Source organism: Apium graveolens, chromosome 8 (genome assembly GCF_009905375.1).
Source record: "Apium graveolens cultivar Ventura chromosome 8, ASM990537v1, whole genome shotgun sequence".
In the NCBI taxonomy this organism is placed as follows: Eukaryota; Viridiplantae; Streptophyta; class Magnoliopsida; order Apiales; family Apiaceae; genus Apium; species Apium graveolens.
This window is the reverse complement of record NC_133654.1, coordinates 147,942,370-147,964,089: the sequence shown is the minus strand read 5'-3', so window position 1 is coordinate 147,964,089 and position 21,720 is coordinate 147,942,370. Positions and strand designations below refer to the sequence as shown.

Below are 21,720 nucleotides of genomic sequence, written 5' to 3'. Positions count from 1 at the left end.
AAATATATGAAAATATATATTTGTTTGATATTGACTTACATTTAGTGTGTTGTGAGCATTAAAAATAAAACTAGCTTTATACCCGTGCGATGCACGGGATGATTATTATGTCTGTATAATTTTTTTGACTATTTATTCTTTATCTAATAATTTTGTTTTCTAAATATATTTTATGTTCTTAATGAATAATGTATTTTTTAAAAAAATGTACTTTTTGTACATATATATTTTATTATTATTATATTATTATATTTGACATTGATAACCTAAATATAACATAGGTATTATAATTTATTTTATTTCTTCAATTGTTTGATTTTTTTCTCACATTATAAATTTGTAAATAGAATATGTTAGGTCACACACACTGTAGAAGGGGGTTGAATACAGTGTATTGCACAATCAAATCGAATTAAGAACACAAGTATGTAACACAAAATAATCTTATTAATAAAACAGTATTGCAATAGAACCGTTCTCTCTCAGTGATGAATAAATATCACGAGAGCTGTTAGGGTTACAATGAATAATATTCTCGATAATGATAACACATCTAGTGTAAACCCTATGCTGTGTTTATATGCCACACAGTTACAAGATAATCTTCTAATTGATATCGAATATAAGTCTGTATCCTAAAATATATCAATTAGTTATCTTTTCCTCCAAGTCTTCTATTCTTCATAGAATTCTTCTCCATGCATATCTCTTCTTGTGTTAGTCTCAATCTTATTTCCTTTCAATCAGCCGCCTTCCTTATCTGAAAGTCTTCTTAAGTCCTGATATTATCTCCTGATGAATATCTTCTGATAACTTAAGTTCTGATAACTTAAGTTCTGATATCTTAAGTTCTGACTTCAGTATAAGTACCGATTTCCAGTTAAGTCCTGATTTGTCCTGTTAGTCAAAATCTGAAAACCAAACACAAATCATTATTAGACATGACATCACAAATATATCTAACAATCTCGCTCAACTTATAAATTAGCATAATATACAAGTTCAATAGATATTTGATGATGTCAAAAATATTAAGTACAAATGCATAGGAGAATTTGACTAGATAACTACAACTCACAGTCCTTGTAGCCTTTACCATCCTTAAAGTCTGATATCAGCTTTAGCCTGTATATCCTTCAAAATTTAACAGTTGTAGTCCTTGTCTTGGCTTCAGTTTGTGATTTCTTGAATGTCAGGAGTTGTTCTGAGATAGTTCTTCAAAAGAGTTCTCTCAGCATATTCAAGTTCATTTATCATCCTCCTTTTAGCATCTTTAAGTTCAACTGTATCTTCTCCTGTCTAAAAGATAGCAGCCCTGAGATCATTAATCTTTGCTTTCCTTATTTCCTGATCCAGTCTGATCATATAAGCTTTGTCAGACTCCAGATTAAATTCAACACCCTTAATACCCAGAAATGTAGTGATCTTGGCGGTATTAGGCTTCATCACAACTAATTCACCATTGTGAGCTCTGTACTTTGGATAGTATTGTCTGTCAGACTTTACAGAGTAAAGTTTCTTCTGCCTTTGAATATCAGATTTTAAGTAACTGACAGCACCATCTGTTGACTTGTTCTTCACTTGAAGTAGAAATAAAACATGTTGCAATTCTTCATAATACTTCAACCGAATTGCATTCTTTCTTATCTGGAATACTCTCCCATCTGTCATAAAATAGAGCATTATGTCTTCTTTCAGCTTGGAATTGTAAACTATCTGTACAAACTCCAATTGATTTAGTCTTTCTGGAGTTGTCCCTACTCCTGGTTCAGAAAGAGATGTAGGATCTAAGGTAGAGTTGTTTACTCTTTTCTCATCAGCATTACCCAGTCCTGTTTTATCTCTGGCTTCCTTCCTTTGGAGAAATCTACCCTTAAAAACATTTGTTGAAGTCTTCATAGATTGAGCAGATTGTTGAGCTAAAGTAAACCCAGGTAGTAGAATTTTTGAAGGTTTAACATGAGCAATGTCAGAGGTTTCTTTTCTTATGATGTCAAGACAACTTGAGCTCTCTTAGAGGTTGCTTGAATATTGCTTTTCTTCTTCAAAATCAGAGTTGCATCTTCATCAGATTTTGCTTCCAGATCCATAGTTGGCATATATATTTTTATAGGTTCATCAACTTTTGCCTTACCCTTGAATCTAGGATCAACTTCCACCTGTGATGTGGACTTGGCCTTAGATGCCTCAGTATCTGTCCTTTCTTTGATCACAATGCCCTTAGGCTTAGGTGGTTTCTTTACAATGACTTGAGCTTCAGACTTTGACTTAGATTTGTCATTTTCAGCTTTCAGTCTAATCTCTTCTTCCTTCAGACTTTCAATATCCATGCCTGGATTGTCCTTTAGGAACAGCCTTTTGGAGATCTCTTCATCAAGTTTCAGAGTTTGTTCATCAGAACTCATCCTTTTACCAGTATCAGAACTTGTTCTTTGACTTGTAGTTCTGGCTTCCCTTGATAAAGAACCCTTGCCTTGACTTAGACCTCTACTCCTTTCGGAGTTTCCCTGGTCTTCATTATCATCATCCTTACCCTTCAGTGGTTGATTAGTTTTGCATTTGGACTTAATCACTTTCTCCCCCTTTTTGGCATCATCTGGTAGAAGCAGAGAGACAAGCAATTCCACAGAGTTTTGGATTTTATTGAGTTGGTCTTGTTGAGCAGCTTGATTCTTCAAAATATCAGATAGTTGAGCTTGCTGCTTTTCTTGAGTCTTTTCTATATACCCAATGCGGTCAAAGGCTGTCTTAAAAAACCTTTTCTTGTCCAATTTGACATTCATGTCTTGCTGAATCAGTGTTTCTTGAATTTTGTTCACCTTGGCTTGAGTTATTGAGTGTTGACCTTGAAGGTTCTTGGTACTCAATGCAGGAACTCTGAGCTGTGCTTTGAAGTCATCATTCATCAGCATCTCATCAGCTTTAGCCAGGTGCTCAGCAAGAATATTTGTAGTAGGAACAAAATCAACTTTGTTCCACTCCTTGATCCATTCTCTTCCTCTGGAGGTTTCACTCCAAGGTACTGGTTCATCCTCTCTCACAAACTTTTTAATCAAATCAGCTTTATTAACTGTTTGTAGAGGTGCATGTCCTGAACGACCAGCTGCATCAGCATTTTCATTTGTAGCAGCTACACCAGTATTTTCAGCATTTATTTCAACAGAACTTGCAGAATCTTCAGTATCAGCATCCTGTGATAGAATAACTGTATGTGAAGCAATAGAAGATTCATCTGCATTGACATCAGCATCTAACAGTAGAGTTGTAGGTGGAGTTTGCTGAGGAATGGTTGGAGCTTCCAAGTACAGAACCTCAGGCACATTCAAGTTGTGAATATCTATTTCAGCACTAGTACCTGGATTATCAGCATGTACTTGATCAATGATAGGAGACACAGGAGGTGTAGGCATGTGTTCTTGAGTATTCTCTGGCACTTGAATAAGAGATTTGTGAGCTTCAGTAAAGTCTGGTTCAGTAGTGGAAAGAGATTCAATCACAATTGGGGCTTTTGAGATCAGAGATTCCTGACCTCCTTCCTTAGCTACTGTTTCCATTCCTTCTTCAGAGATTGATAATTCTAAAGCACTCCTTGCTCTTTGCTTTTTAAGTCTCTTAGCTGATGGAGAGACTCTGGGAGCTTGTTCATCAGAGTTTAGCTTTATATGGCTGTTGTGTGTTGGTGGGTTGGACATCAGGATATAGCAATGAATAGGTATCATAATCAGCATTTACCAAAGCTTGCTTTACTGATAAAGGAATTCTAAGGGGTCTCAAAAATCCCTTCTTGTTGTCAGCAGTTAAGAGATCAGTAAAAGCCCTTTTTGCTAACCTAAAAGGTTCTATGAGTTCACTTGCTAGTTGTGGTTCATCTGATGTACAGTAATTTTAAATTAACTGATAGAACCTAGCAAAGTAAACTACATTCCTGTCCTCTTTCATTCTATCTCCTATAAAAGATAACACAGTCTTTGCATAATCAAAATGAGACTGGTTTAAGAGTGCATACCCAATTTGTTGTGTCAGAATAGGAATGGCATCAAAATTTGAGCACTGGTTGGCAAACGTCTTCGTGATGCAATCGAAGAAGAAGCTCCATTCCTTTAAAATATATAGGCGTTTGAGTTGACCCAACTTAGCCAAACTCTGTTCATACCCAAGATTAACCATCATTTGCTGTAGCAATGGTTCCTCCACAACAGAGCTGAATTGACAGTTTTCAGGTAGGTGTAGAGCTTTTCGAACTGTTGCCGGAGTAACAACATACTCAACCTCCTTTGCTGTAAACACGATGCTTGGAGTCCCATGCTTACCACCATCATCATAAAGTCCTGTACGCCAAAATGTCAGAACTTGAGTTCCAGATAAATAGGATGGTTGCGTCAAAGCGAACCCAATTTCACTATGAGATAAGAAATCCTGAATAAAATGAAGTCCCGAAGGAGCTTCACTCTTAGTGAGAATGGCATCATAGTTGTTGGGGACGAACTTTGCTCCATTAAAGATTATATCCTTGGGTGCCATTGAAAATGAGTGAGAATTTAGAGTGCCTGAAAGGTGTTTGATAAAATGTCTGTATGGAAAACCGTCAGAGAATGTGAGAAAATAAGAAAAAGAGAGAGAGTATTGAATACAAAAGTAGATAAAATATTTAAAATCTTTTCTCTCTTTTACTTATACACGCCACTTGACAGCAGTTATTGAGAAGTGGAACAGACTGTACACCTATCAGCCATGCAGTAGTTAAAACAAAAGTTAATGGGCATGGGAAATAAGTAATGATTACTATGCACATGCAGTTTTTCAGTAAAAAACCGTTCCCACTAAACAAATGATTATTACTGTCTTTATCTCACATAAACCAATATTCTGATAAAATATAACCATTCAAGTATTGACCTAAAAATAAATCAAGGAAATAAATACTGCCACATCAGCATCAGAACTTGATTATTATCAAAATTTAAAAGTCATCAGAATATGGCTCCTTTACTCAAAAAATGAATGTTTATTTCTGTAATTCTTCACACAAATACTAATATGGTTTCAACAGAACTTAATCATCAGAACTTCCATCAGAACTTGTCCTCAGAATTTATGCAACTGACACTTAAACTGTTCATCTAAAACAACATTGATCACCATAGTAATTTTCATCATTCATATGGAGTGTAAATGTGTGTTTTAAGCTAAATATCAGACAAAGAGTAAAGTCTGATTTACTTCAGTACATCTTAGAAATAAGGCATAACTAAGAACTTTGCTCAAAATCTGTCATTAGTCAGAAGTCTACTATAGAATGAGTTCATGCATGAGTCCACCTCAACTGTTTTGTGCTCATTTTATGCATCTTTTGAAATTCCTTTTTACAGTGGCTTCTTAGTGTAAGTGAGTCACGACTGCTTATCAGAATTTATGCTATTATCAGAGTATTTTTCCAGTAATCAGAGAATGTGAAAAGGCACCAAGAAAATTTTATTTTGCGTTTCTAATGCATATTACTTAATACCAGCAATGCACTTGGGTCTTCCCTTCCACATACATTTTTCTCTAGATCTCAAAGGAGTACCTGATATTTATTTCTTTTCTTAACTTTTTTCTTTGATAAGTGAGGCTTATCAGCACTTAGTACATCCATAAGATTTACCAACATCAAAACTTAATAGATAAGAAGCACTATTCTAGTTTTTGACTGAGTAATAAGATACACAAAGTAAACCTAACCATTCTCAATATCAGAATTTGCTTGTGTTAAAAGATTTCCACATAAACAATTACTTCAAACATGAGATCATTAGTATATTAGAGACTACTAGGTCAGCATCTAGCACAGTTATCCGCATTGGATTGAATAGTCACATAAACATTCATATCACTATCAGAGTTTAGAAATTTACATCAGACAACAATCAGCACTTAGGTAAATTTCAATTTAAGCACAGATTATATAAAGAGAGTAATATCTGTAAATATTGATCATAAAGTCTGATGTATCAGAACACAAACTAAACAGATTTAGAGAAAGAACCTGAAACCATTCCAAGTTCATTTACCAATCTTGTAAAAGTAGCTTCACACAGTGGTTTTGTGAAGATATCTACTAGTTGTTGATCTGTTGGAACAAAATGCAATTCCAATGTACCTTTCATCACATGTTCCCTTATAAAGTGGTACCTAATGCTCATGTGCTTTGTCATTGAGTGATGAACTTGATTACCTGTCATAGCAGTAATACTTTGATTATCACAGTAAATAGGGATTTTAGAAAATTCTAACCCATAATCCAGTAACTGATTCTTCATCCAAAGAATTTGTGCACAACAGCTTCCTGCAGCAATGTACTCTGCCTCTGCAGTTGATGTGGAAATTGACTTTTGTTTCTTGCTAAACCAAGAAACTAATCTACCTCCAAGAAATTGGCAGCTTCCACATGTGCCTTTCCTGTCAATTTTTCACCCTGCAAAATCTGCATCTGAGTAACCTATTAGCTTAAAGTCTGATTCCCTAGGATACCATAATCCTAGATCAGCTGTACCCTTAAGGTACTTGAAAATTCTTTTCACAGCTGTTAAGTGAGGTTCACTTGGATCTGCTTAAAATCTTGCACAAAGACAGGTAACATACATAATATCAGGTCTACTTCTAGTTAGATAGAGTAGTGAGCAAATCATACCTCTGTAATCAGTAATATCTACTGATGTACCAGTATCCTTATGCAATTTTGTTGTAGTGGTCATAGGAGTGGATGCACTTGAACAGTCTTGCATTCCAAATTTCTTCAACAGATTTCTGGTGTACTTAGATTGACAAATAAAAGTTCCTTCTTCATTCTGCTTGACTTGAAGGCCCAGAAAATAGCTAAGTTCTCCCATCATACTCATTTGATATCTTGACTGCATTAGTTTGGAAAACCTTTTACAAAATCAGTCATTTATAGAACCAAAAATGATATCTTCAACATATATCTGCACCAAAAATAAGTCCTTTCCATGGTTGAGATAGAATAAAGTTTTATCAATAGTCCCTCTGTTAAATCCACTTTCCAGAAGAAACTGAGCTAATGTCTCATACCATGCTCTTGGAGCTGGCTTAAGGCCATAAACTGCTTTATCAAGTCTATAGACATGATTAGGAAATTTTGAATCTACAAAACCTGGAGGTTGTTCAACATATACTTCTTCTTCCAATTCTCCATCAAGAAAAACACTTTTTACATCCATTTGAAAGACTGTAAACTTTTTGTGAGAAGCATAAGCCAGAAATATCCTTATGGCTTCCAATCTAGCAACTGGTGCAAATATTTCATTATAATCAATTCCTTCCTGTTGAGAGTATCCTTTTGCAACCAGCCTTGCTTTATTTCTTATAATTATGCCATCACTGTAAGTTTTATTTCTGAACATCCATTTTGTACCAACAACAGATCTATTATTTGGTCTTGACACTAGGGTCCAGACTTTATTTCTTTCAAATTCATTTAACTCTTCCTGCATTGCTTGCACCCAATCAGCATCTTGAAGTGCTTCTTCCACTTTCTTTGGTTCAGCCTGAGAAAGAAAAGAATGATAGAGACATTCATTTGATGTTGTTGTTCTAGTTCTAATACCTGCTTCAGGATCTCCAATAATCAAGTCAGGTGTATGTGCTTTAGTCCACTTCCTTGCAGATGGAAGGTTATCTCTAGAACTGGATGCTCCCTCATGATCCATGATGTCTCCATCAACATTTTCTGATACTCCCCCTGAAATTATGCTCTCTGAGTTGGATCCTTCAGAATTTGAGTTTCCAGAATTTTCAGAATTTGGCCCATCAGAACTTGATGAATCAGAATTTGAGTTTCCAGAATTATCAGAACTTGGCCCATCAAAACTTGATGAATCAGAACTTGAAGAGCCTGTTCTAGGTTCTGATGCTTCTTGAGATATGGTTGGATCTTCAATATGCTCCCCCTATACAGGTGCATTTTCCTTTGGCGTAGTCACCACAGTTTCAATAACATCAGAATTTAACCCATCAGAGTTTGCAGTATCAGGATTTAGACTATCAGAATTTACAGAATCAGAATTTAAAACTTCATTCTCAAATCTCAGCTGATCATGATCATTAAAATCTTCAAGTCCAGTAATCTTCTTATCATCAAAAGAGATATTGATAGATTCCATGACAACCCTTATTTTTAAATTGTAGAATCTGAAGGCTTTTGTGGAAAGTGGATATCCAACAAAAATTCCTTCATCAACTTTTAGATCAAATTTGGATAGCTGTTCAGGATGAGTCTTAAGAACAAAACACTTGCATCCAAATACATGAAAGTACTTCAGATTTGGCTTCTTTTTCTTCACCATCTCATATGGTGTCTTTCCATGCTTGTTGATAAGTGTTGCATTCTGAGTAAAGCAAGCAGTCTGCACAGCTTCAGCCCAAAAGTAGGTTGGTAACTTTGCTTCATCAAACATAGTTCGTGCAACTTCAATAAGAGTTCTATTCTTTCTTTCAACAACTCCATTTTGCTGTGGAGTTCCAGGAGCAGAGAATTCCTACTTTATTCCATGGTCTTTGCAGAACTCTTCCATAATCAAATTCTTGAACTCAGTGCCATTATCACTTCTTATGATTTTCACAGAGTCTTTGACCAATTTATCCAGTTGTTTGACATGATCAATCAAGATAGATGCAATTTTACTTTTTGTGTGCAAGAAATACACCCATGTGTATCTGGTAAACTCATCTACTATGACCATAACATATTTCTTCTTTGTAATAGACATGACATTCACTGGACCAAATAGATCAACATGTAGTAGGTGATAAGGCTCAAGAATTGAAGATTCAGTCTTGCTCTTGAATGATGATTTTCTTTGTTTTGCCTTTTGACATGAATCACAAAGGCCATCAGGAGCAAATACTGATTTTGAAAGTCCTCTCACAAGATCTTTCTTGACTAGTTCATTTATATTGTTAAAATTTAAATGAGAGAGTTTCTTGTGCCAATCCCAGCTTTCTTCAATTGATGCTCTGCTTAACAGACAGATTGCAGAACCATTAGAACTTGTTGAAAGCTTGGCTTCATAAATGTTACCATGCCTGTATCCCTTCAGAACAACTTTGCCTGTAGATTTGCTTACAACTTCACAGTGTTCTTCAAAGAAATTCACATGATAACCTCTGTCACAGATTTGACTAACACTCAACAGATTATGTTTGAGTCCTGAGACTAGAGCTACTTTTTCAATGATGACATTCCCAAGATTGATATTGCCATATCCCAGAGTTTTTCCCATGTTGCAATCTCCATAAGAAACTCCTGGGTCAGCTTTCTCCACAAAGTCTGATAGCAGGGCTTTATTTCCAGTCATATGTCCTGAACATCCACTGTCCAGAACTAGGATGTTTTTCCTGTTGCCCTGCAATCATAAAGACCACTAATGATTAGTTTTAAGGACCCAGAGTTGCTTGGATCCTTTGGCCTTATTAAGTTTGTTAACATTTGCAGCGGATTTAACATCAGAGTTTATGTTAACATTTTTCTTATCAGAATTTATAGTATCAAACTTTGCGTCAGAACTTACACTAGAAGGAATAATGCCAACTTTCTTTAAAGAAGGTTTTATTTGATAATAATCATAGTAAAAACTATGATATTCCTTACAAGTATAAATGAAATGTCATAAACTACCACAATGAAAACAAGGATTTTGTGGTTTAAACCTAACATTCTGACTCTTAACTCCTGATTTAGGAGGTAAAGAATTTATATCCTTATTCTTCCTGCAAAAAGAAGCAAGATGGTTAGTGTTTCCATAGTTATTGCATTTCTTTCTAGGAGCATTAGGAACAGACTTATAATTATGGCTTTTATTCACACCTTCCTTTCCATTCCTATTTTTCGTAGGTGGCTTTACCTTGTTTACATTCTTAATCTCTTTCAGCTTATACTTAAGCTGCTTCTTTGTCATTAAGCCTATGTTAACTTCAGCTGGTTTATCCTGTTTTAATTTGTCAGAAGTTGACTCTGCGTTAACTTCTATATCAATATCTTTCATTTTTTCAGAATCAGACTTTACAGTTTTAACTATAAACTTAACAGGATTTACCTTTGGCTTAGTAGTCTGTTTAACAATAATTGGCTTAATTTGTTCAGTTCCTTTTTCACTTTTATCATCTCCATAACCTAAGCCTTCTTTCCAGTTTCCACTACTTAACAAATTCTGAGTTGTTCTGCCAGAGTTAGTCCAATTCCTGATAATCTCTCTTTCCTTTTCTAACTCAGTTTTTAGAGATTGATTCAATTTTAACACTTCATCTCTAACATAAAAAACATCATCTCTTTCTTTCGGAGTTTGATGGAACATAACTAACTCTTTTTCTAAATAGTCATTCCTTTTCCTAAAAGCCAGATTTTCAGAAGTTAACCTATCACATGTTAAGGTCTAATCTCTATAGCTAATGAATATGGTTTTAAGATAAGATCTCAACTCAGTAATATCATCAGTATGAAAAGTATAAGTTGTTTGAGGTACCTTTAACTCAGCAGCTTCAGAACTGCTATCAGCATTTGCCATCAAGGCATAGTTCACCTCATGTTCAGAATCTGAAGTGTTTGTCCGACTTTTCTTCTTTGTGACAAGTGCCTTGCCCTTGTCACCTTTTCCTTTCTTGCAATCAGGAGATATATGACATTTCTCACCACAATTGTAGCATTTAACATTTGAGTAATCTCCTCTGTAAGGCTTTCCTACTTTGCCTTCAGATTTTCTGAATCTCTTCTTATCAGAACTTCCACTTTTCCTGGAAAACTTCTTTCCCTTTTTGAATTTCCTGTAAGCTATCTTTGTGATGCCCTTCACCATAAGAGCACACAATCTCATCATCTCTTCATCAACATCCATCTCAGATAGACTTTCATTTTCTGAATCCTCATCATCATCATCAGAACTTGATGAATCTGAATCAGACTTTGTGATGAGAGCCTTTCCTTTGCCTTTCCTTGAGGCAGCCACTTCTGGGGAATCCTCCTCAGCCTTAAGAGCAACTGTTCTTGACTTTCTCCCATGTCTCTTGCTTCTTTGATCCATCTCAAGTTCATGAGTTTTGAGCATACCATAAATTTTATCAAGAGTAGTTTCATCAAGAGCATAGTTGTCTCTTATAGTAGTTGCCTTCAAATCCCAATTTTCAGGAAGAGCTAAAAGGAATTTAAGATTAGTATCTTCAAGATCATATTCCTTATCCACCAGTGACATATCATTCAAGAGTTTGACAAATCTGTCATATAAACCAGTTAATGACTCATCAGGTTTTGAGTCAAAGTGCTCATACTCTTGAGTAAGTATAGTCCTCCTGTTCTTCTTAATTGTATCAGTTCTCTGGCATCTTGTTTCCAAGGCATCCCATATCTTCTTTGCAGTCTTGCAGTTAATTACCCTGTTTGACATGACATTATCAATGGCACTATGCAGCAAATACCTTACATTTGCATCCTTGGCAATAGATGAGATATCTTCAGCTGCATACTCACTTTTCTCCTTTGGTACAGTCCTTGCTGGCTGATCTGCAACTACAACAGAGAGTTTGGTTGGCTTATGTGGTCCTTCATTAATTCTGTCAAGATATTCTGGATTTGTAGCTTCCAGAAACATAGTCATCCTCACTTTCCATATGGGATACTCAGAAGGTCTCAGTATGGGAACCCTAATAGTCCCATATCGACTATGGATTTGAGTCTTTGGAGTTTCTTCAGTTTTGGTGGGCTTGGTTGGTGTTTGTTCTTCTTCAGACATTATTGTTTGGGATATTTACTGTATATTTGTTAACAGATAGGCTCTGATACCACTTGTTAGGTCACACACACTGTAGAAGGGGGTTGAATACAGTGTATAGCACAATCAAATCGAATTAAGAACACAAGTATGTAACACAGAATAATCTTATTAATAAAACAGTATGGCAATATAATCGTTCTCTCTCAGTGATGAACAAATATCACGAGAGCTGCTAGGGTTACAATGAATAATATTCTCGATAATGATTACACATCTAGTGTAAACCCTATGCTGTGTTTATATACCACACAGTTACAAGATAATCTTCTAATTGATATCGAATATAAGTCTGCATCCTAAAATATACTCCCTCAGTCCCTTCCAATTGTTTACATTTCTGAGAAAGTGTCCGTCACGTATTTTAAGGTGCATAAAAAGTATAGTTATGTAACTTATTTTTACAATTTTCTTTTTCTGAATAAAAATTGAATATTTTATTTTTTATTCAGAAAAACAAAATTGTAATTTTTTTTACAGAACTATACTTTATATGCACCTTAAAATGCGTGTCGGAGACTCTCTAAAAATGTAAACAATTGAAAGGGACGGAGGGAGTATCAATTAGTTATCTTTTCCTCCAAGTCTTCTATTCTTCATAGAATTCTTCTCCATGCATATCTCTTCTTGTGTTAGTCTCAATCTTCTTTTCTTTCAATCAGCCGCCTTCCTTATCTGAAAGTCTTCTTAAGTCCTGATATTATCTCCTGTTGAATATCTTCTGATAACTTAAGTTCTGATAACTTAATTTCTGATATCTTAAGTTCTGACTTAGTATAAGTACTGATTTCCAGCTAAGTCCTGAATTGTCCTGTTAGTCAAGATCTGAAAACTAAACACAAATCATTATTAGACATGACATCATAAATATATCTAAAAGAATATTTTAATCATATCATATAATATGTTTACGTAATTAATTTTCTTTTATTTATATATATATATATATATTTTTTTTCTTAATCTTGTGCAGTTTGATCAAATATTGGAAAGTTGTTTGGGATTTGCATTTTGCGGCGTTTGTAATAATATTTTATAATTTTTCGGTTCTAGTAATGATTTTGAAAAAAATATTTTATACTTAATAGATGATGTCAAAGGTTACTGGAGCTAACAATGTCATTAGCATCTATGATCTGAGTGGAAGATTAATGAATAGTTATTTTCAGCAATCAGCTAAGTTTGGGGCCAACCTTAAGTCACAGATTTATTGTTATAGAGAAGTCATTCGAGAACTGCAGAATGACTTATCGAGAAGTCATTCAAACTCCAGAGAGTACCGACGGATAAGCAATATCTACTCGACGGATGAGCTATATATCTACTCGATGGATGAATAACATCTACTCGACGGATGAGCAATATCTACTCGACGGATAAACTATACATCTACTCGACGGATGAGCAATATCTACTCAACGGATAAGCAATATCCACCAGGAGTAGAGAAGTCAGGAAAGCTACTCGAGAACTCAAAAAGATATCGACAAGTCATTATTTCACTAGAGAACTCAGAGTTATCGACAAGTCTATATCCATTCGAGAACTCAGAGATATCTACAAGTCAAGTGAAGTTATGAAGACTAGAGATCTCAATGAGCTGAAGACCTCTATAAGCCAAATGCATTATGGAGTACTAGAGATCTCGATAAGCCTTTGTACTTATCGAGATATCAAGTGTTCAAATGAATCAAACTAGAGATCTCGAAGTACAGTCTCAAAGTACAGAATTACAGATCAGTTTAATATCCAAGATAAACAAATAACAAACAATCCAACAGCTCATCGAGATCTCTGGTCTTCATAACTTCACTTGTCGTGTAGATATCTCTGAGTTCTCGAATGGATATAGACTTCTCGATAACTCTGAGTTCTCTAGTGAAGGAATGACTTGTCGATATCTTTTTAAGTTCTCGAGTAACTTTCCTGACTTCTCTACTCCAGGTGGATATTGCTTTATCCGTTGAGTAGATATTGCTCATCCGTCGAGTAGATATTGCTCATCCGTCGAGTGGATATTATTCATCCATCGAGTGGATATATATAGCTCATCCGTCGAGTAGATATTGCTTATCCGTCGGTACTCTCTGGAGTTTGAATGACTTCTCGATAAGTCATTCTGGAGTTCTCTAATGACTTCACTATAACATTAAATCTGTGACTTGTAGAGATCTTGACTTAGAATATTTTTCTCCAAACAGATTTATTCAACTCCAAGCTTCTTCAAAATTCTTCTGAGGCATGATCTTCTTGATCTTCTTCCATATGAGATACTTAGGATTGATACTGTTTTAGGAAAAAGACTCCAGTCTGCTCCTTTGCTTTTATAAAGACTTTAAGTGTTACAAGTACAGAATACAAATTTAGATAACAATACAACTTAGTTAGGGTTGACAAGTTGTCTTAGTCTTGTTAAAGTACAGGCATGTCTTTTACAACATATAAGATACTAGTTTTATCCCCATGCAATGCATGGAATATCTTATAAATATTTTATACAAACTTTTAATATTAAATTAAATTAATTTATTTTTTTGAAAAAATGTTATAAAATGACATCTCTAATTCTATTTAGTTGCTAAAACTTATTCTATTACAATTATTTTTTTATTTTATTTGTCGTATTAATTTTTGCTTAAAATTTTATATCTTTCTAATTTTAAAATTATTAAATTTATACATATTCACTTAATAAATTTATTATACAATATACAATTAAATTTTTGTTTTTGTACTTTACACCAATTATGTAGGATATAATACAATATTAAGATAATGATAAAAAATATGAGAATTTATAATTATCATAAATAAGTTGATAATATTAATTTTATTAGTATTAATTTGGTTTTATTTACTTTACTTTCTTTATTCATAAAATTTATGTTTTTTGTAATTTTTAATTATTAAAATTTTATATTTTTGACTATAATTATGAGACGTTGAATATTGTAAATTTTAATTTACTTTGTCAAATTTTTTATATTAATAACTTTTGTAATAAAATTTTTTTTGGTGAATTTTGGTGTGACTTCCAATTAAACGTGATTTTTTCTTTTATAAAGTATTTCTAATACTTTTATTATATAAATTATCCTTTTTAATTTTTCATTTAACTAACGCTTTTATATATAAAATATTTAAAATTTTGCTTACATTGTTTTCACATAAAATATGCTTTTTGATTTGTTTTTTGCTTTTTAATTATTTTTTAATGTAACATTTGTTTAATATAAATATTTTTAAGTGTTTTTGTTGTGTATTTTAACTTTTTTGAAATCTGTTTGTAATGCACGTGATATCTTATAAATATTTTATATGAACTTTTAATATTGAATTAAATTAATTTATTTTTTTGAAAAAAAAATTATAAAATGACATCTCTAACTCAATTTAGTTGTTAAAACTTATTTTATTAAAATTGATTTTTTTATATTAGTTGTTGTATTGTTATTTTCTTAAAATTTCATATTTTTCTAATTTTAAAATTATTAAATTTATACATATTCACTTAATAAATTTATTATACCATATACAATTATATTTTTATTTTTGTAATTTACGTCAATTATGTATAGGGTATAATACAATATTAAGATAATGAAAGAAAATATGAGAATTTATAAATTATCATAAATAAGTTGATAATATTTTCTTCATTAGTATTAATTTGAATTTATTTACTTTAGTTGCTTTACTCATGAAATTTATATTTTTTGTAATTTTTAATTTATTAGAATTTTATATTGTTGACTCTATAATTTTCAGATGGTGGGTATTATAAATTTTAAGTTAGTTTGTCTACTTTTTATATTAAAAACTTTTTAATAAAAAGATTTGGGTGAATTTTTGTACGACTTCCAATTAAACGTGGATTCTTTTTTTTTTATAGAGTATGTCTACTATGCTTATCGACTTCTTTTTAATTTTTTTTACAACTTAGTGTTTATTGTGTTTATTGTGATTTTTGTATTTTTTTTTGAGTTGATAAATATTAGGATTTTTTCGCAAATCTTTGTTTGTTTTTGGGTATTTGTTTATTTGTTTCTTTTTTTACTTACTTGATAAGTATTAAAAATTTACAATGTTCAGCTAGACGACCATACCATCTTAACGTACCACCTAAACTCCCTTATACCAATTATATATAGGATATAATAATTATTAAAAAAAACTATAAAACATTGCAATTTGTACAGTCTAAAAATTATTTTGCATTAGTTAAGACTTACAACATAATGAAAATAACTTAACATCTCAACAACATAAAACATGATTAATACATCAATGGAAACAGAAAAAACAAAATGGAAAAATGCAAAATAATATTTATAGTTTTTTTAAAAATAATTATATCAAAAAATTACATTTTTATATATTACGTAGAACTACACTTTTATAATTCTTGATTATGAGGCCACGTAATGAAAAAAATATTACCCCATGATACCTTTTTTTCAAGCAACTAAAAGCATAAAAAAAATTAAAGTAAAAAATATTCACTATAAATAGGTTTACATAACTACCCTACAAAAAATAAACCAAAATAATATTTTGTGAATTAAATATGAACGTTCCAAAACATGCACTCACGTAATAAATGGACACTCGCCTCACATGGTACCTTTTTTATCAATAAAAATTATATATGTACAACTTTTTAAATTAAAATAAAAAATATACACTTAAAATAGGTTTACATAACTACCCAACAAAAAAAATAAAACCAAAATAATATTTTGTGAATTAAATATGAGCGTTCCATGCACTCACGTAATAAATGCACACTAGCCTCGCATGATACCCTTTTTGTAGCAACAAGAGTCATATATATACATAAAAAATATACACTAAAAATAGGTTTACATAACTATCCAATAAAAAAAATAAAATCACAAACTAAATTAATAAATTGTTATGAGTCTTGGCTTATGCCATGGTTGAAAGTCCATAAAACCTAGTCTTCGTTTCGTATTTCTTTCAGTTCGTTTTCCTCTTTTTTGTTCTGGTCAAGTTTTCACAAACAGAATTACATTATGGCTGGTAATCAAAACACAATCCAAGAAATGGAAGAAAGGTTTGCAAGATTTAGAATGGATGATGAGGAGGATGGTGGCATTTCGTATGAGGAAAACACAGAGGATCTTTCAGAAATTGATGTTCGTTGGTGTCTGGTCGGAAGATTCTTAACGGAGTCTCCTATTGATTTTCAAGCAATGCAACACCGTATGGCATCATTATCGAGACCAGGGAAAGGAGTATACGTCAAAGAGGTGGATCGTAATAGATATATTTTTCAGTTTTATCATGAGATTGACATTACAAGAGTAATAGAGGGCAGTCCATGGACGTTTGGGAGGTTCCATCTGATTTTTGAACGCATGAAAGAAGGAGACGACCCACGCACAATGGAGATCAATAGTTTGGACCTGTGGGTTCAACTTCATGGTATGAATGCAGGATTTATGTCTCAGAGGGTGGTCACTGATGTGGGAAACTACATTGACAAATTACTTGGATTTGATACTAACAATTTCATAGGGGTTTGGAGGGAGTATCTCAGGGTACGGGTAACTATTGATCTGAGAAAGCCACTGAAAAGAAGAATGAAGATACGGAAAAGTCAGACAAACTGGAGCTGGGTGAACTTTAGATATGAAGGAATACCCACATTTTGTTTCATATGTGGAATGATAGGACATGGTGAGAAATTCTGTCCGAAGATTTTTGATATCCCAGTGGAACAAATAGAAAAACCTTACGGTGCATGGATGAAGGCAGAACCAAGACGTCGTAGTCACACGATGGGATCTAAGTGGCTGCGCCAAGGCGGAAAAAATCCGGTAGAATTTCCGGCGGAGAGAGCGGAGGAGGATAGTAGGAAGGTTGTTACCACGGAAGACGCAGTCAATGATCAAAATCCCGACAATTTGGGTAACAGAATGTATATGCAAATAATCCCAAAACAGACGGGAATGGGAGGTAAACATGGGGAGGGAGTTTTTAGTGGAGAAATTGTCTCTCAGATAAATACTGTTAGTACAGAGTTAATTACGAGGGAACATGCTAATTTAAATGAAAAACTGGGGCCACAAGGAATAGTCCAAAAGCGTAGGAGATTAGAAGAGCCCAATGACAGTGGGTCGTCAAGACAAAACAACACAGAGGAGATAAATACAGACATGACAGATGAGGCTCAACTGGGTGCTTTGGTGTCAAAAAACGGGTTAATAGCGGAGTCTGCAAGGCAGACCCGCCAGACATTATGAATACGTTAAGCTGGAACTGCCGATGGGGTGGGCCTCCCTTGGACTATTCAGTTCCTATCTGACGTGGTACGTCAAGAAAAGCCTATGATAATCTTTTTATGTGAAACGTTAGCTAAGAAGTCGAAGATGGAGTGGGTTCAGCTGAAACTGGGATACCAGGGTATGTTTGTGGTCGATTCTGTTGGTAGAAGTGGGGGTCTAGCTATGCTGTGGCAAGAAAAGGACCAGGTGGAGCTGATGGGTTTCTCTCAGAGTCATATTGATGTGCGAGTAAATATGGAACATGGAACCCCATGGCGTCTAACAGGTCTTTATGGAGAACCTAATAGAGCGCTGCGTCGAAGAACTTGGGATTTGCTTCGCAATCTGTCGAGGGATTCCAACCTGCCTTGGTGTGTTATTGGAGATGTTAATAATGTGGTGGATGTTTGTGACAAATTAGGGGGATCTCAATACCCAAGTTGGCTCATTGAAGGATTCAATGATGCTCTACAAGATGCAGGGCTTACGGATATGGATATAGTCGGACATCAGTTCACTTGGGAGAGAGGACGTGACACTAATGAATGGATGGAAGTGCGTTTAGACAGAGCCTTGGTTAATTTAGAGTGGATGAATCTATTTCCTATGGCTAAGCTATACAATCTTGAAGGTACATCTAGTGACCATAACCCTATTCTTCTAGTCCCTCAAGTCATTACATAATTTAAAGCACAGTTTCGGTTTAAGTTTGAAAATGCGTGGATGATGGAACCAATGTGTGAAATTCTGGTACAAGATGGCTGGTACAGTGACTCAGGGGAAAGTATTTTTCAAAAGCTCAAATGTTGCAGTAAAAAGTTGGCTATATGGGGTCAAGAGGTTACTGGTAACTTCAGTGGGCGTATTAAGAGCTGCAAAGTAGCTATGCAGCAATACAGAGGAGGTAGGGATGTTGATTTAAAAGAAAAATATAGGGAGGCTAGGAACGAACTGACAAAGATTCTGAGTCAAAGGGAAGTTTTCTGGCGTCAAAGATCAAAGCAACTTTGGCTCCAAGCAGGTGATTAGAATAGTAAGTTCTTTCACATGTATGCCTCAAATAGAAGGAGGAATAATCAGATAAACAAGCTCAAGAACGAAGAAGATCAGTGGGTGGAGTGGGAGAGTGGTCTTGCAGAGTTAATGTCAGGCTATTTTTCTACTTTGTTTACAGCTACGGAGGTGGACTGGCAAGAAGTTGTGGGCTGTATTCCTACTACTATTACAGAAACGCAGAATGGGAATCTTTTACAACCTGTTTCTGTTGAGGAAGTCAAGGAAGCATTGTTTCAAATGAACCCGGACAAAGCGCCGGGCCCAGATGGAATGACACCTGGTTTTTATCAAAGATACTGGCACATTGTTGGAAAAGACATAGTCGAGATGGTACGGGAATTCTTTCGGACAGGAATGATGGTGGAAGAGCTAAATGCTACGAATATAGTTCTGATACCTAAGAAAAATTGCCCGGTTATGGTTGGTGATCTCCGTCCAATTTCGTTATGCAATGTGTTAGTAAAAATCATTACTAAAGTCATTGCTAATCGACTAAAAGGGGTACATGATCAAGTAATATCTGAGAACCAAAGTGCCTTCATGTCGGGTCGTTTAATTTCTCACAATGTAATGATTGCATATGAGGTAATGCATACGTTGAAAAGAAAAAGAAGAGGGAAAGATGCTTATATGGCTTTAAAGCTTGACATGAGTAAGGCTTATGATCGCATTGAATGGAGTTATCTGCAAGCTATCCTCACGAAAATGGGTTTTAATGGTGAGTGGGTGCATCTGATTTTGCAGTGTGTCAAGACAGTATCCTACCAGATAGTGCATGCCCGAAGAGAAATAGGTCCAATTCTGCCAACTCGAGGGTTACGCCAAGGTGACCCGTTATCCCCTTATTTGTTCATATTGTGTGCAGAGGGGCTTTCGGCAATGCTGAACAAGTTTGAAAGTCAGAAGTTGATTCAGGGTGTTAAAGTCTGTAAACGAGCTCCTCTAATTAATCACATGTTGTTTGCGGATGACTCGTATCTTTATTGTAAGGCAGGGGAGAGTGAAGTGTATAGAATTATGGAGATTTTGGGAAAATTTGAACTGGCATCAGGGCAAAAGGTTAATCGAATGAAATCTTCGATATTTTTTAGCACAAATACGAGCACAGAATCAAGACAGCAGCTTGGTAATATTCTGCAGATGGAGGAAGCGGATGACAACTGTAAATATCTGGGGTTACCAAATATGATGCAGAGAAGCAAGGTAGCCACTTTTGGTTTTTTGAAAGACAAAGTGAAGAAGAGAGCATTAAGCTGGGATGGTAAGATTTTTTCGCAAGGGGGGAAAGAAACTATAGTGAAGTCAATTTTACAAGCTCTACCAACTTATGCGATGAGCGTGTTCTTACTGCCTTTAGAGATCATTAAGGATATGGAAAGAAGCATCTCACGTTTTTGGTGGAATACGAAAAAGGATGACAGTAGAAGCATTCACTGGATGAGCTGGGATCGATTAAGTCGTCATAAAGCAAGTGGAGGAATGGGGTTTAGGGATTTCAGGGATTTCAATTTGGCTATGCTCGGAAAACAGGCGTGGAGGTTCATAACTAATCCCAACAGTTTGGTTAGTCGACTGTACAAGGCTCGATATTTTCCAAATGGTACATTCATAGATTCATCCATAGGAAGTAACCCTAGTTTTGTGTGGCGTAGTATATGGGAAGCTAGGCAAGTGATTTCAGCAGGTATGAGGTGGAAGATCGGTTCTGGCAACTCAGTTAATATTGTAGGACAGCCTTGGCTGTTAGATGATAGCAACCCGTTCATAACTTCCAATCCTCAAGGTTTGGAAAATCACAAAGTTAGTGCTATTATGTCTATGGAGTACAGAGGGTGGGACGAGGAGATTTTGAGTGATATGTTCAATACTAGGGATCAACATTGCATTAGGCGGATTAGTTTAAGTGAGAGCTCGAATGAAGATGTTGCTTATTGGAGTAAGGAGGCAACGGGGCAGTATTCAGTTCGCAGTGCGTATAGACTATTGCAAGCTCAAAAACATATCTGGAGGCAGGATGATCAGAGTAGTACATGGAGGAAAACCTGGAGAATAAAAGCACCATCAAAAGTTCTGAATTTCATGTGGAGATCGCTGTCTAACTGTTTGCCTACGATGAATATGTTGCTGCAGAAAAACGTATCAGTGGATCCTCTATGTCAAGTTTGTAGGATGGGAGTAGAAACAGTTGAGCATATATTGTGTAATTGTGCTCTGGCAGTACAATGTTGGCAAATTATTCTCCCTCAGATGCTCATCAACAATTGCACCAGCTTGATACAGTGGTGGGAGAAAGTATTGGAGGTCTGTGACAATGAAAAAAGGGCAGAGGTAGTAACAGTTTGTTGGTCGATTTGGAAGGCAAGAAATGAGTTAGTATGGAATAAAAAGTACACTCGAATAAATGTCGTCATTGCAAGAGCTAAGCAGTATCTTCTACAATGGAAGTTAGCCCAGAAGCAAAATCCACAGTCTCAATACCCTTATTTTGTTGAGGGAGATGGGAAGGAACTTTGGGTAGCACCACAGACAGATTATATGAAGATCTCGGTTGATGCAGC

At 34.8% G+C, this 21,720-nt stretch overlaps 1 protein-coding gene across 1 annotated transcript; it reads left to right on the top strand.

Moving 5' to 3' along the window:
• The first annotated feature begins 18,211 nt into the window (after positions 1-18,211).
• Positions 18,212-19,135, top strand: LOC141680061 (uncharacterized). Its single transcript, XM_074486388.1, has 2 exons — positions 18,212-18,737; positions 18,798-19,135. Exons 1-2 carry the CDS (start codon positions 18,212-18,214, stop codon positions 19,133-19,135), a joined length of 864 nt encoding a protein of 287 aa, XP_074342489.1.
• The last annotated feature ends 2,585 nt before the right edge of the window (positions 19,136-21,720 follow it).